Source organism: Onychostoma macrolepis, chromosome 19 (assembly GCF_012432095.1).
Source record: "Onychostoma macrolepis isolate SWU-2019 chromosome 19, ASM1243209v1, whole genome shotgun sequence".
NCBI lineage: Eukaryota > Metazoa > Chordata > Actinopteri > Cypriniformes > Cyprinidae > Onychostoma > Onychostoma macrolepis.
Window position 1 is genome coordinate 1554633 of NC_081173.1, and position 13596 is coordinate 1568228.

General features: G+C 28.6%; 1 protein-coding gene across 3 annotated transcripts in view; it reads left to right on the plus strand.

Moving 5' to 3' along the window:
• The window catches only part of LOC131525586 (oxysterol-binding protein-related protein 6-like), a 100026-nt gene extending 86857 nt beyond the window's left edge, over nt 1–13169 (plus strand). For all 3 annotated transcript variants that reach the window (XM_058753405.1, XM_058753407.1, XM_058753408.1), the window contains 4 exons: nt 4761–4911; nt 4999–5125; nt 11909–12031; nt 12310–13169. In XM_058753405.1, the coding sequence (XP_058609388.1) occupies nt 4761–4911; nt 4999–5125; nt 11909–12031; nt 12310–12421 (513 nt within the window). In that variant the 3' untranslated portion in view covers nt 12422–13169. The remainder of the gene's footprint in view (nt 1–4760; nt 4912–4998; nt 5126–11908; nt 12032–12309) is intronic.
• The last annotated feature ends 427 nt before the right edge of the window (nt 13170–13596 follow it).

A 13596-nucleotide genomic window follows, 5' to 3' on the forward strand; every position in this document is an offset into this window, starting at 1 on the left:
CAATCTTTCATTTGAAAGCCATGTTTCTAGCATCTGTAAAACTGCGTTTTTCCATCTCAAAAACGTATCTAAATTGCGACCTATGCTCTCAACGTCAAACGCAGAAATATTAATTCATGCGTTTATGACCTCAAGGTTAGACTATTGTAATGCTTTATTGGGTGGTTGTTCTGTACGCTTGGTCAACAAACTACAGTTGGTCCAAAATGCAGCAGCTAGAGTTCTTACTAGAACCAGGAAGTGTGACCATATTAGCCCAGTTCTGTCAACACTGCACTGGCTCCCTATCAAACATCGGATATATTTTAAAATCTTGTTAATTACTTATAAAGCCCTGAATGGCTTAGCTCCTCAGTACTTGAGCGAGCTCTTATCGCATTATAGTCCTCCACGTCCGCTGCGTTCTCAAAACTGTTTGAGAATACCTAGAATATCAAAATCGACTGCGGGCGGCAGATCCTTTTCCTATTTAGCGCCCAAACTCTGGAACAATCTACCTAACATTGTTTGGGAGGCAGACATACTCTGTCAGTTTAAATCTAGATTAAAGAAACATCTCTTTATCCTGGCGTACACAACACACTATTACGCTTCTATTATTCAAATCCATTAAAGGATTGTTAGGCTGCATTAATTAGATCAACCGGAACCGGGAGCACTCCCCATAACACACGATGTACTTGTTACATCGTAAGAAGAATGGCATCTACGCTAATATTTGTCTGTTTCTTTCTTATTCTGTTTCTCAGTCCGTATCCGATCAGATGGTGGATCAGCACCAAGAGATGATGTCTGCAGCCCTGATCGTCAGCGGAGAGCCCCTGAGACACATAAAACACAAATATAACATACATTAAATTATAAATTAAAATGCTTCATTGGGACAAGACCACGGGAATCAGATAAGCCCTTTACACAATCTGACATGGCTGCGGTTGGAATTGAACTGCGGGTTTCGTCTGGCCAGAGGAGAACTGACCCCCCGACTGAGCCTGGTTTCTCCCAAGGTTTTTTACTCCATTCTGTCACAGAGGGAGTTTTGGTTCCTTGCCGCTGTCGCCTCTGGCTTGCTCAGTTGGGGACACTTAATTTCTAGCGTTTTATCGTCGGTTTGGTTGCACAGACACCATTTAAACTAAACTGAGCTAGACAATGACATCTCTGAATTCAATAATGAAGTGCCTTTAACTGAAAATTGAGTGTTTAATCTTATTATACATTACTGACACTCATTCAACACAATAATCCCACAACAGCTCATCCATAAACTAAACCTGCTGGGCCTTAACACCTCCCTCTGTAATTGGATCCTGGACTTTTTAACTGCAAGACCTCAGTCAGTCCGTATCGGCCGCAACACCTCGAGCACTACCACACTGAGCACAGGTGCCCCACAAGGCTGTGTGCTCAGCCCGCTGCTCTTCACGCTGCTGACCCACGACTGCACTGCCAAGTCCAGCTCCAACCACATCATCAAGTTTGCTGATGACACAACTGTGGTAGGCCTCATCAGCAACAACGATGAAACGCACTACAGAGAGGAAGTGGCACAGCTGGCTGAATGGTGTGGTGCTAACAACCTGTCCCTCAATGTGGGTAAGACAAAAGAGGTTGTGATGGACTTCAGGAGAAACTCTGTTGACCACCCCCCACTGACCTTCGACAGCTCAATCGTGGAGAGAGTCGGCAGCACTCTCTCTAAATTCCTGGGGGTGCACATCACAAAGGATCTCACCTGGACCACCAACGTCACGTCACTCAACAAGAAGGGACAACAGCGCCTCTACTTTCTCCGTCGGCTGAAAAGGGCAAGTCTCCCTCCACCCATCCTCACCACCTTTTACAGGGGCACCATTGAGAGTGTGCTGACCAGCTGCATCACTGTCTGGTATGGGAACTGCAGTGCTGCTGACCGCAAGACCCTACAACGGACAGCGAACACTGCCGCAAAGATCATCGGTGCCCCTCTTCCCTCCATCCTGGACATTTTCCATTCACGATGCTCCAGCAAGGCCTCCAGCATCGCGAGGGACCCCACCCACCCCTCCAACAACCTCTTCCAGCTCCTGCCATCAGGAAAAAGGTACCGGAGTATCAAAGCTCGTTCTGTCAGATTGCTCAACAGCTTCTTTCCCCAGGCTGTGAGAGCTCTTAACTCCAATCTCCCTGTCCCCGCTCTGAAACCATGAACACCTCAGCCCCCCAACTCATAAATAACTATTGACAAATTTCTCCTAAGTGCAATTCTGGGTGTGCTACACACAGGTGAGTGGGCTATACAAACCACCTGTAGTAACGCACTCGTCCCACTATATGCACACTAGACACTTTCTATAAACACTACCTGCGACAAAGACTTAATAAGATAATATATGTTTACTTGAATATTGCACTACAAAATAATGTTTAATGTGCTGCTTCCCACAAAATCTCTCTTCTGAACAATTTAATGTAAAAAATATATATTTCCAAATATCTCTCTAGCACTTTCATGTACAGTATTTATGTAAAGTTCTTGTACAGTCTCAGTTTGTGTATGTGTAGTCAACTAGGTATAGTATTTATAGTATATGTATAGTCAGATGGTTAAACTGTTGTATAGCCCTATTGTTTGTTTTTGTTTGTTTTTTTTCCTATATTTGCATTGCTGTATGTGTATCTCATGTCTAACTAGTATGTAGCACCGTGGTCCTGCGAGACACGACATTTCGTTCCACTATATGTCCACACATGTAGCAGAATGACAATAAAGCTCAACTTGACTTGACTCTATCCTCCAATTTGATACTGTTAAGTGCTTCGCACAATATATATATATATATATATATATATATATATATATATATATATATATATATATATATATATATATATATATATATATATATATATATATATATATATATATATATATATATATATATATATATATATATATATATATATATATATATATATATATATATATATATATATATATATATATATATATATATATATATATATATATATATATATATATATATATATATATATATATATATATATATATATATATATATATATATATATATATATATATATATATATATATATATATATATATATATATATATATATATATATATATATATATATATATATATATATATATATATATATATATATATATATATATATATATATATATATATATATATATATATATATATATATATATATATATATATATATATATATATATATATATATATATATATATATATATATATATATATATATATATATATATATATATATATATATATATATATATATATATATATATATATATATATATATATATATATATATATATATATATATATATATATATATATATATATATATATATATATATATATATATATATATATATATATATATATATATATATATATATATATATATATATATATATATATATATATATATATATATATATATATATATATATATATATATATATATATATATATATATATATATATATATATATATATATATATATATATATATATATATATATATATATATATATATATATATATATATATATATATATATATATATATATATATATATATATATATATATATATATATATATATATATATATATATATATATATATATATATATATATATATATATATATATATATATATATATATATATATATATATATATATATATATATATATATATATATATATATATATATATATATATATATATATATATATATATATATATATATATATATATATATATATATATATATATATATATATATATATATATATATATATATATATATATATATATATATATATATATATATATATATATATATATATATATATATATATATATATATATATATATATATATAACGATGACTTGACTTAGAAATCTTATAATGGGCCGTGTTTGGATCTTCCAACAGGGCAATAATCCAAACACAAACCTCAAAAACAACACAAAAATGGGTCACTGGGCACAAAACCAAGCTTCTGCTGGCCATTCCAGTCCTCTGACCTGAACCCTGTAGAAAATGAGTGAACTGAAGAGACGAAGCACCGTCATGGAGCTGTGAATCTGAAGGATCTGGAGAGATTCTGAATGAAGGAATGGTCTCTGATCTCTCGTCAGGTGTCTCTAACCTCATCAGGCATTATAGGAGAACATTTAGAGCTGTTAAACTGGCAAATGGAAGTTTCAAAAAGTATTGAATAAAATGGTGCCGTTAATTGTGGCCGATGTGTATCAGAGAGAAACATTTATTTCATAATGTTATTTCTCCCCATTTTAAATTCTTATCCGATGAAAGGTTAGATTTTTGTGAATAAAAAAATAAAAAAATAAAAGATCAAAAGGATTAACAATGCAGATTCATTTTCACAGCCACCTTTGTTCATATTTACCAAGGGTGTAACGTGCAGTGCTCAACCAAGCGTTCTCCCCACCCCCACAACTATTCGAATTTCCGTAGGTGGGATTTATTTTTGTGATGTCACAAATACAGGAAAACAACTTTAGTCCAAACGAGCCATTCGGCTTTTTAAAAAATGAAATATCTCGCCTTTGGAGTGGACTTCCCCTTTAAAGAGATACTCCACCCAAAAATTCCAAATTCTCTACTCACCTCATCACCAGATGTATATGACTCTCGTCAGATGTGAAGTGTATATAACGCTAATGTAATTTTCATTTGTCCAGTCACGTTACTGGGGTGACGATAACAGCAAGAATGAAGTGCAGGGCACCGTCCTTGACCGTGCTGGCAAAGTGCTTCACCGCTTCGGGGGATCATGGCATGAAGGCATCTTCTGTGATACACTTCCCAACCCACAATGCATTTGGAAGCCCAGTAAGTGACCATGCACACAGTAGTCTTAACCAATTTACATTTAGTTGGATGTTGAATTAGATTGTCTGTCTATATCGTAATTCACAGATCCTCAACCAGATGATTACTTTGACTACTTTGGCTTCTCCCAGTACGCCAGAGAGCTCAATGACCTGACGCCTGATATAAAGGATAAATTGCCCCCGACAGACTCTCGTTTCCGTCCAGACCAAAGGTATGTGGCCAGTAATTAGAGATAAAACAAGATCTGTTTGACCTTTTGCACTGTAATTTGTACTTCCAAACAGTGTTGGGAGGTTACTTAGGGTAATTTGTAACCTATTATACATTTCCAATTTAATGTAATAATGTAACTGTTTCAGTTACTTAAAGCAATGTAACTCACTAGAAATTTAGAAAAGTAAATCGAAAAGAAAATTTAATCAATGTTTTCAACTGTTAATCATTTTCAAACATTTAAAGCAGGCAGGGTTAACCTTAAAGTAGTAATAAACACTGATTGCTGTCAGACAAAATTCTTCGTCACTTAAATGAAAATTATAAGCACAGCCACCACAAAATCAGACTTTAGCACCTTTTTTACTTTGAGATCGCTCTGAGGTTAAATACTGATTTAAAATAAGATGTAGTTTAAAAGCTATGATACTGTTTTTGAAATCAAATCTTTATGACAGGAAGCATCTAACGCATCTATTAAGTTGATCTTAAAAAAAAAAAGCGCATACATAAAACCAAACAGGAAATACAGCAGTTATTAAATAACCATGGGTCCTATTCTGTGATCTAAATAGGGGTGCTCCGATTGAACGGCTACCAATCACTATCGACCGATAATTGCGTTGGGATGTTTGATTGGTGGTCTCTAAAAAGGCAGATCTCAAAAAAACGATCTCAAGCTGATGACGCGCCTGTTGTGAGAGGATTAACATGACATGCAGCGGCACTGTCTCAGTCTCTGTCCGGTACAATAATTATAATGCTGTACAATTTTTTTTTTTTTTTTTTTTTTTTTTTTTTTTTTTTTTTTTTTTTTTTTTTTTTTTTTTTTTTTTTTTTTTTTTTTTTTTTTTTTTTTTTTTTTTTTTTTTTTTTTTTTTTTTTTTTTTTTTTTTTTTTTTTTTTTTTTTTTTTTTTTTTTTTTTTTTTTTTTTTTTTTTTTTTTTTTTTTTTTTTTTTTTTTTTTTTTTTTTTTTTTTTTTTTTTTTTTTTTTTTTTTTTTTTTTTTTTTTTTTTTTTTTTTTTTTTTTTTTTTTTTTTTTTTTTTTTTTTTTTTTTTTTTTTTTTTTTTTTTTTTTTTTTTTTTTTTTTTTTTTTTTTTTTTTTTTTTTTTTTTTTTTTTTTTTTTTTTTTTTTTTTTTTTTTTTTTTTTTTTTTTTTTTTTTTTTTTTTTTTTTTTTTTTTTTTTTTTTTTTTTTTTTTTTTTTTTTTTTTTTTTTTTTTTTTTTTTTTTTTTTTTTTTTTTTTTTTTTTTTTTTTTTTTTTTTTTTTTTTTTTTTTTTTTTTTTTTTTTTTTTTTTTTTTTTTTTTTTTTTTTTTTTTTTTTTTTTTTTTTTTTTTTTTTTTTTTTTTTTTTTTTTTTTTTTTTTTTTTTTTTTTTTTTTTTTTTTTTTTTTTTTTTTTTTTTTTTTTTTTTTTTTTTTTTTTTTTTTTTTTTTTTTTTTTTTTTTTTTTTTTTTTTTTTTTTTTTTTTTTTTTTTTTTTTTTTTTTTTTTTTTTTTTTTTTTTTTTTTTTTTTTTTTTTTTTTTTTTTTTTTTTTTTTTTTTTTTTTTTTTTTTTTTTTTTTTTTTTTTTTTTTTTTTTTTTTTTTTTTTTTTTTTTTTTTTTTTTTTTTTTTTTTTTTTTTTTTTTTTTTTTTTTTTTTTTTTTTTTTTTTTTTTTTTTTTTTTTTTTTTTTTTTTTTTTTTTTTTTTTTTTTTTTTTTTTTTTTTTTTTTTTTTTTTTTTTTTTTTTTTTTTTTTTTTTTTTTTTTTTTTTTTTTTTTTTTTTTTTTTTTTTTTTTTTTTTTTTTTTTTTTTTTTTTTTTTTTTTTTTTTTTTTTTTTTTTTTTTTTTTTTTTTTTTTTTTTTTTTTTTTTTTTTTTTTTTTTTTTTTTTTTTTTTTTTTTTTTTTTTTTTTTTTTTTTTTTTTTTTTTTTTTTTTTTTTTTTTTTTTTTTTTTTTTTTTTTTTTTTTTTTTTTTTTTTTTTTTTTTTTTTTTTTTTTTTTTTTTTTTTTTTTTTTTTTTTTTTTTTTTTTTTTTTTTTTTTTTTTTTTTTTTTTTTTTTTTTTTTTTTTTTTTTTTTTTTTTTTTTTTTTTTTTTTTTTTTTTTTTTTTTTTTTTTTTTTTTTTTTTTTTTTTTTTTTTTTTTTTTTTTTTTTTTTTTTTTTTTTTTTTTTTTTTTTTTTTTTTTTTTTTTTTTTTTTTTTTTTTTTTTTTTTTTTTTTTTTTTTTTTTTTTTTTTTTTTTTTTTTTTTTTTTTTTTTTTTTTTTTTTTTTTTTTTTTTTTTTTTTTTTTTTTTTTTTTTTTTTTACAACAGCTCAAAAAACAAAGTTAATTAAGAGACTTACGTTTTAGACACTATATTGCCTGTTTTTGCTCTCTTTTGCCAACAAAAATAATTCCAAACACAGCCACAGCACTGTTTTGCATCTCTGAGCAACATGACGGTGATTCGTTCCTGAGTGAATCAACCGTTTAAATGATTCGATTCAGTCTCAGTGACTCGCGTATTAACAGTGATTTGTTGCCACCTATGGCGGTTTTAATTTCACATTTCTATTTTTTTCCGGTTTTAAATCATTTCAAATATCAGTATTTAACATCAAAACATTATTTATGCATTTGTAATTGCAGATAAATGCATTCATGTCTTGCATTTAAACCGTGTGTAAATACATCTACATGTCACTTCAGATGCAGCTTCTGTGTTGTTGTTTTGATTTGCTTTGCTTGGTATCAGCCCAAATGTCTTATTATTCTAATTCGCTGATTAAATGTAAGAATTTGACTCAAAAGATAATGGACAATTTTAGAAAAGATTTTATAAACACAAAAATGCCCATAAAATATAAAAATCAGTTTAAACTTATTGGAAAAGATTTCTGTCAGTGTGAATTAAAAATATAAAAAAAATTATATTCAGGTTTAATCATTTTAGGCACTTGATTTTACTGAAGGCTACCAGGATAATTATAACTTGAGTTTATTAAATTCATAAACACAAACAAACGATATCTTCTCTATTTCCAGTTTGTAGCGTGGATCATTCATTGCAAAGTTTAATCTGATTTTCATGTTTAAGAATCTGTTACCTTGAAAAATACTACTACTGCCCACTGACTTGGTTTTAAACCTATATTATCCGATTTATGAACCTTTTAAAACATCTTTAAAATGCACACATGTAAGTCAGGAAAATCTAAAAGATTTTTTGAAAGTTGATTTAATTTTTTACAGTGCAGTCAGTGCAGCTGCATACGCACCTGAAACGGAGTATGTGTGAACCAGGTGTAAAAGGCCCATCTCACATACAGCTCATTAAATCAGGCTTGTGCTGTGTGTAAGCTATTGTGCAACAATTGCACGATTGTCAAAACAAAAATGCAGTGCATGATCAAACGCTTGGGTGAGAAATATATATATTTGAAAAATGTCAAAAAAAAAAAATGCCCTCCTCCACCCCTCAAATTAAAAAATCCTCTCTCACAAGTTACCTAAGAGGGGAATTCACCTTCAAAATGAAATTCAGGCCCTGAATAAATGTCTAAAAATCTTGATTGGCTCATCGCTATAAATAATTCTACATGATAAAAAGAAGGCTATAAAAAGATCTGTATCGGTGATCGGATCAGCAGGTCCTGCTTTCTGTGATCGGCCTCAAAAATCCTGATCGGAGCACCCCTAGTTCTAAACTCCTGAAACGCTGGTGTCTCATTTTAGCGCAGTCAATGCAATTTGGGAAAGAAATCAATCTGTATGTGTGTGAAAATGTTAACTATTACTAAGGGGTTACATTTTTTTTTTTTTTTTTTTTTTTTTTTTTTTTTTTTTTTTTTTTTTTTTTTTTTTTTTTTTTTTTTTTTTTTTTTTTTTTTTTTTTTTTTTTTTTTTTTTTTTTTTTTTTTTTTTTTTTTTTTTTTTTTTTTTTTTTTTTTTTTTTTTTTTTTTTTTTTTTTTTTTTTTTTTTTTTTTTTTTTTTTTTTTTTTTTTTTTTTTTTTTTTTTTTTTTTTTTTTTTTTTTTTTTTTTTTTTTTTTTTTTTTTTTTTTTTTTTTTTTTTTTTTTTTTTTTTTTTTTTTTTTTTTTTTTTTTTTTTTTTTTTTTTTTTTTTTTTTTTTTTTTTTTTTTTTTTTTTTTTTTTTTTTTTTTTTTTTTTTTTTTTTTTTTTTTTTTTTTTTTTTTTTTTTTTTTTTTTTTTTTTTTTTTTTTTTTTTTTTTTTTTTTTTTTTTTTTTTTTTTTTTTTTTTTTTTTTTTTTTTTTTTTTTTTTTTTTTTTTTTTTTTTTTTTTTTTTTTTTTTTTTTTTTTTTTTTTTTTTTTTTTTTTTTTTTTTTTTTTTTTTTTTTTTTTTTTTTTTTTTTTTTTTTTTTTTTTTTTTTTTTTTTTTTTTTTTTTTTTTTTTTTTTTTTTTTTTTTTTTTTTTTTTTTTTTTTTTTTTTTTTTTTTTTTTTTTTTTTTTTTTTTTTTTTTTTTTTTTTTTTTTTTTTTTTTTTTTTTTTTTTTTTTTTTTTTTTTTTTTTTTTTTTTTTTTTTTTTTTTTTTTTTTTTTTTTTTTTTTTTTTTTTTTTTTTTTTTTTTTTTTTTTTTTTTTTTTTTTTTTTTTTTTTTTTTTTTTTTTTTTTTTTTTTTTTTTTTTTTTTTTTTTTTTTTTTTTTTTTTTTTTTTTTTTTTTTTTTTTTTTTTTTTTTTTTTTTTTTTTTTTTTTTTTTTTTTTTTTTTTTTTTTTTTTTTTTTTTTTTTTTTTTTTTTTTTTTTTTTTTTTTTTTTTTTTTTTTTTTTTTTTTTTTTTTTTTTTTTTTTTTTTTTTTTTTTTTTTTTTTTTTTTTTTTTTTTTTTTTTTTTTTTTTTTTTTTTTTTTTTTTTTTTTTTTTTTTTTTTTTTTTTTTTTTTTTTTTTTTTTTTTTTTTTTTTTTTTTTTTTTTTTTTAAACGAGTTAAATTTTATTTCATCACTGACGCAGACTATAAGTTTGCAGGATGTACTGAACACACATGAAATCTAACTACTCCTGAAGTTAATGCTAAAGCATCATTGCCAGTAAATAATTTGTCAATTTTGGTGTCTGCATCACCTTTCTCTAACGGTTGTTAGAGAACGAAGTCTACTTACTAACCAAGTCTGTATTGACTTTACGCTATTAGATGCTTAGAGATACTCAACCCAAAAATACTAATTCTCTCATCTCATCACCAGATGTATATGGCTTTCATCATATGTGAAGTGTGATGTAAGTGTTGTGAAACGTTATAGTCCTTAGTTCTTCTGCATCACTCCTCACGTCAACTTCTGACACGTACACCTGCATTATATGGAGATTTTTCTAAACATTTTTCTTCAGTCTTTGTGTTCATCAGAATCAGAATGAGCTTTATTGCCAGGTGTGTTTACACATGCAAGGAATTTGTTTTCGTGAAAGAAGCTTCCACAGTGCAACGGAATGAACAACACAGAACAAAAAACACAGATAATAAGAATGAAAAAAATAGAACAAGTAAATAAGGAATAACAATATACAAATTGACAATTGTATGTACAGGTATATTATGTGCAATTTGAAATGTAGACTGTCTATTGTTATATACCTGTACATACAACTAAGTATGTGTGTTAGATAAATAAGTGTATAAATGGTGTGTGTTCCACAATTATTGTCAAGTGTTCATGAGATGGATTGCCTGAGGGAAGAAACTGTTCCTGTGCTGGCCGTTCTGGTGCTCAGAGCTTTGTAGCATCGACCAGACGGCAGCAGTTCAAAGAGGGAGTGTGCTGGATGTGAGGGTCCAGAGTGATTTTGCCAACCCTTTTGCTCCTGGATAAGTACAGTTCCTGGAGAGTGGGGAGGGTTGTACCAGTGATTCACTCAGCAGTCCGGACTACCCTCTGTAGTCTTCTGAGGTCAGATTTGGTAGCTGAGCTGAACCAGACAGTTATTGAAGTGCAGAGGACGGATTCAATGATGGCGGAGTAGAACTGTTTCAGCAGCTCCTGTGGCAGGTTGAACTTCCTCAGCTGGAGAAGGAAGTACAACCTCTGCTGGTCCTTTTTAACAATAGAGTCTATGTGAGTGTCCCACTTCAGGCCCTGGGAGATGGTGGTGCCCAGGAACCTGAATGACTCCACCATCGTTACAGTGCTGTTCATGATGGTGAGTGGGGGGAGAACAGGGGGGTTTCTCCTGAAGTCCATGATCATCTCAACCTGGAGCTCAACACGCTCAAAACAGTGAAGACCGCACCAGACAGTCAGTTCCTTAACCTCCTGTCTGTAAGCAGACTCGTCACCGTCCTGAATGAGGCTGATAAGTGTGGTGTCGTCTGCAAACTTCAGGAACTTGACAGAGGGGTCTTTTGATGTGCAGTCGTTGGTGTACAGGGAGAAGAGCAGTGGGGAAAGTATGCAACCCTGGGGGGTGCCAGTGCTGATCGTACGGGTGATCCACTTACAGACAGGGTGGGCACGGAGAGCTGAGTTAGTTTGGGCAGGAGGTTTGGAATTATAGTGTTAAAGGCCGAGCTGAAGTCCACAAACAGGATCCTCACAAGTCCCTGGTTATCTAAAAGTCAGTCTATACATCTAGGACAGCATGTGGTTGAGAAAATAAGAGAACCTTATTTTTTGGGCAGAGTAAAGTTTTACTCATTGTGTTTGGTATCTCATTTCAGTTATAAAAGTTTTATGTTTTGCCATTTTGGTCAAATTTACTTGAATGTCATTGTTTTAGTGCCTAGAACATAGCAAGTGAAGATATCGAGATGGCTGGAAAATGTATTTGAGTTGGCTATTTATTTTCCTTTTTCAGGCTTCTTGAAGAGGGCAAAGTGGAAGAAGCCGATAAACGCAAGGATGAAATAGAGGAGAAACAACGTGAAAGACGTAAGGCAATGGCCAAGAGGAGTGAAGAACATGTTCCACGTTTCTTTGTGTGAGTCCCAGTATTTATTCCATATTTCTGCTTCTAAAATCTGCTGACAATCTGAAGCAATTAGTTCAAATAAATTAAATTATGATCCTCATATCAATTCTGCCAGAGGACCACATGTGTTAATGGTATATATTCTGCAGATAACAAATATTTAGAAAAGCTATGAATGTCTGCATATTCAGAGTGAATCAACATAGATGATGCATGAACTAATACCATTAAAGTGGAATTGTAAAGACCTCATTTAAAACAATGTACAAATATTTGTCTTTCATCAGAAAAACCTTAGATCATGATGGAAGAGAGGTGTGGGTGACAAATGGAACTTACTGGAAGATTCGAGAAAATCCAGGATTTGCCAGTACTGAAAATCTGGATTTGTGGTGTTGATGGAATTTGACATCCCAGTATTCTGTTAGAGAAACTCGTGATTTTTGGCATGTCAGTATGGTTAGTGTATGTATATAACTGTTGTGAATTTTAGTATAAACCAAAGACTTCAAAGGCAATGTAGGAATGGAGTTTCAGTGCTTTTTAATCTAAATTGTGATATTCCTAAAGCCATACCACCCTCATTTTTAGTGATTATTTAAAAATAGGTGTGTGTGTTAATCAAAAATACTCTCCATATTATGAGTAATGAATAGATTTCTTAAGAATATTTTATTTTATTATTTTATTTTTATTGAAAGATGAGGTCTAATGTCAGGGACTTTGATATACATCATAGAATTGTCCTCCCAGGCAGTAATGGACTTTGGAACATTACACTAAGGGACATGTACTGATCATATGTTAATATATCCATCTTGGCCATCTATAGTGATTTAGTACAGAATGTTTCCCATTTTAATAGACCTGTATGTGTAAATAATGCATGTCTATACTGTTTGCTGTAAGTTATGCTTTTTACCAGAAGAATTTTATTTCTGATAGAAAAATATTGCATGATCTCACTGTATAAAATACTTTGTGCTAGGTAATTCCTCAAATTAACATAATGAAAATGACACGTTTCTTTTTGGACTTTAAACCAAATCTACTGAAAATATTTTGGTGAAGTGTAATTGGGTTATGTGCAATTTCTTGTATGAATGCATTTCTAATCAGATGAGACTTGAATAAATATTAAATTTGAACACAAGTTTGCACTTCTTTTTGCCATCTGAGGGGGAGGAGGAAGGGGAGCTCTGAAAGCATATAACTGTAAGGAGGAGTGACTACAGTGGAGGGAGAGGGGACTAGGCCTTGGGACACTTTCTGTGTGCAGCAGTCGGCCGTGAAGCAGCTGCCACTTCTTTCAGGTTATTTTGTGAATTAAAAGTCTCTTGTTTTTTTGGCATTTTCCACGACCTCCTTCCCCAATGCTCAGAATCACTGTTTTGGAGCTTGAGAACACTAAAAGCTGTGTTAGTGCAACTACAAATGAAGAGATTCCAAGGCCACAGTTGCTGAAAAGCTTCTTTCAGTGAGAGAAAGTTGCTCAATGCATTTTTAAGAGGAAAGGTCAAGTACATGAAAGATGTTTCTTCTCATGAAATGACATGTAATTTGCAATGCAGAAG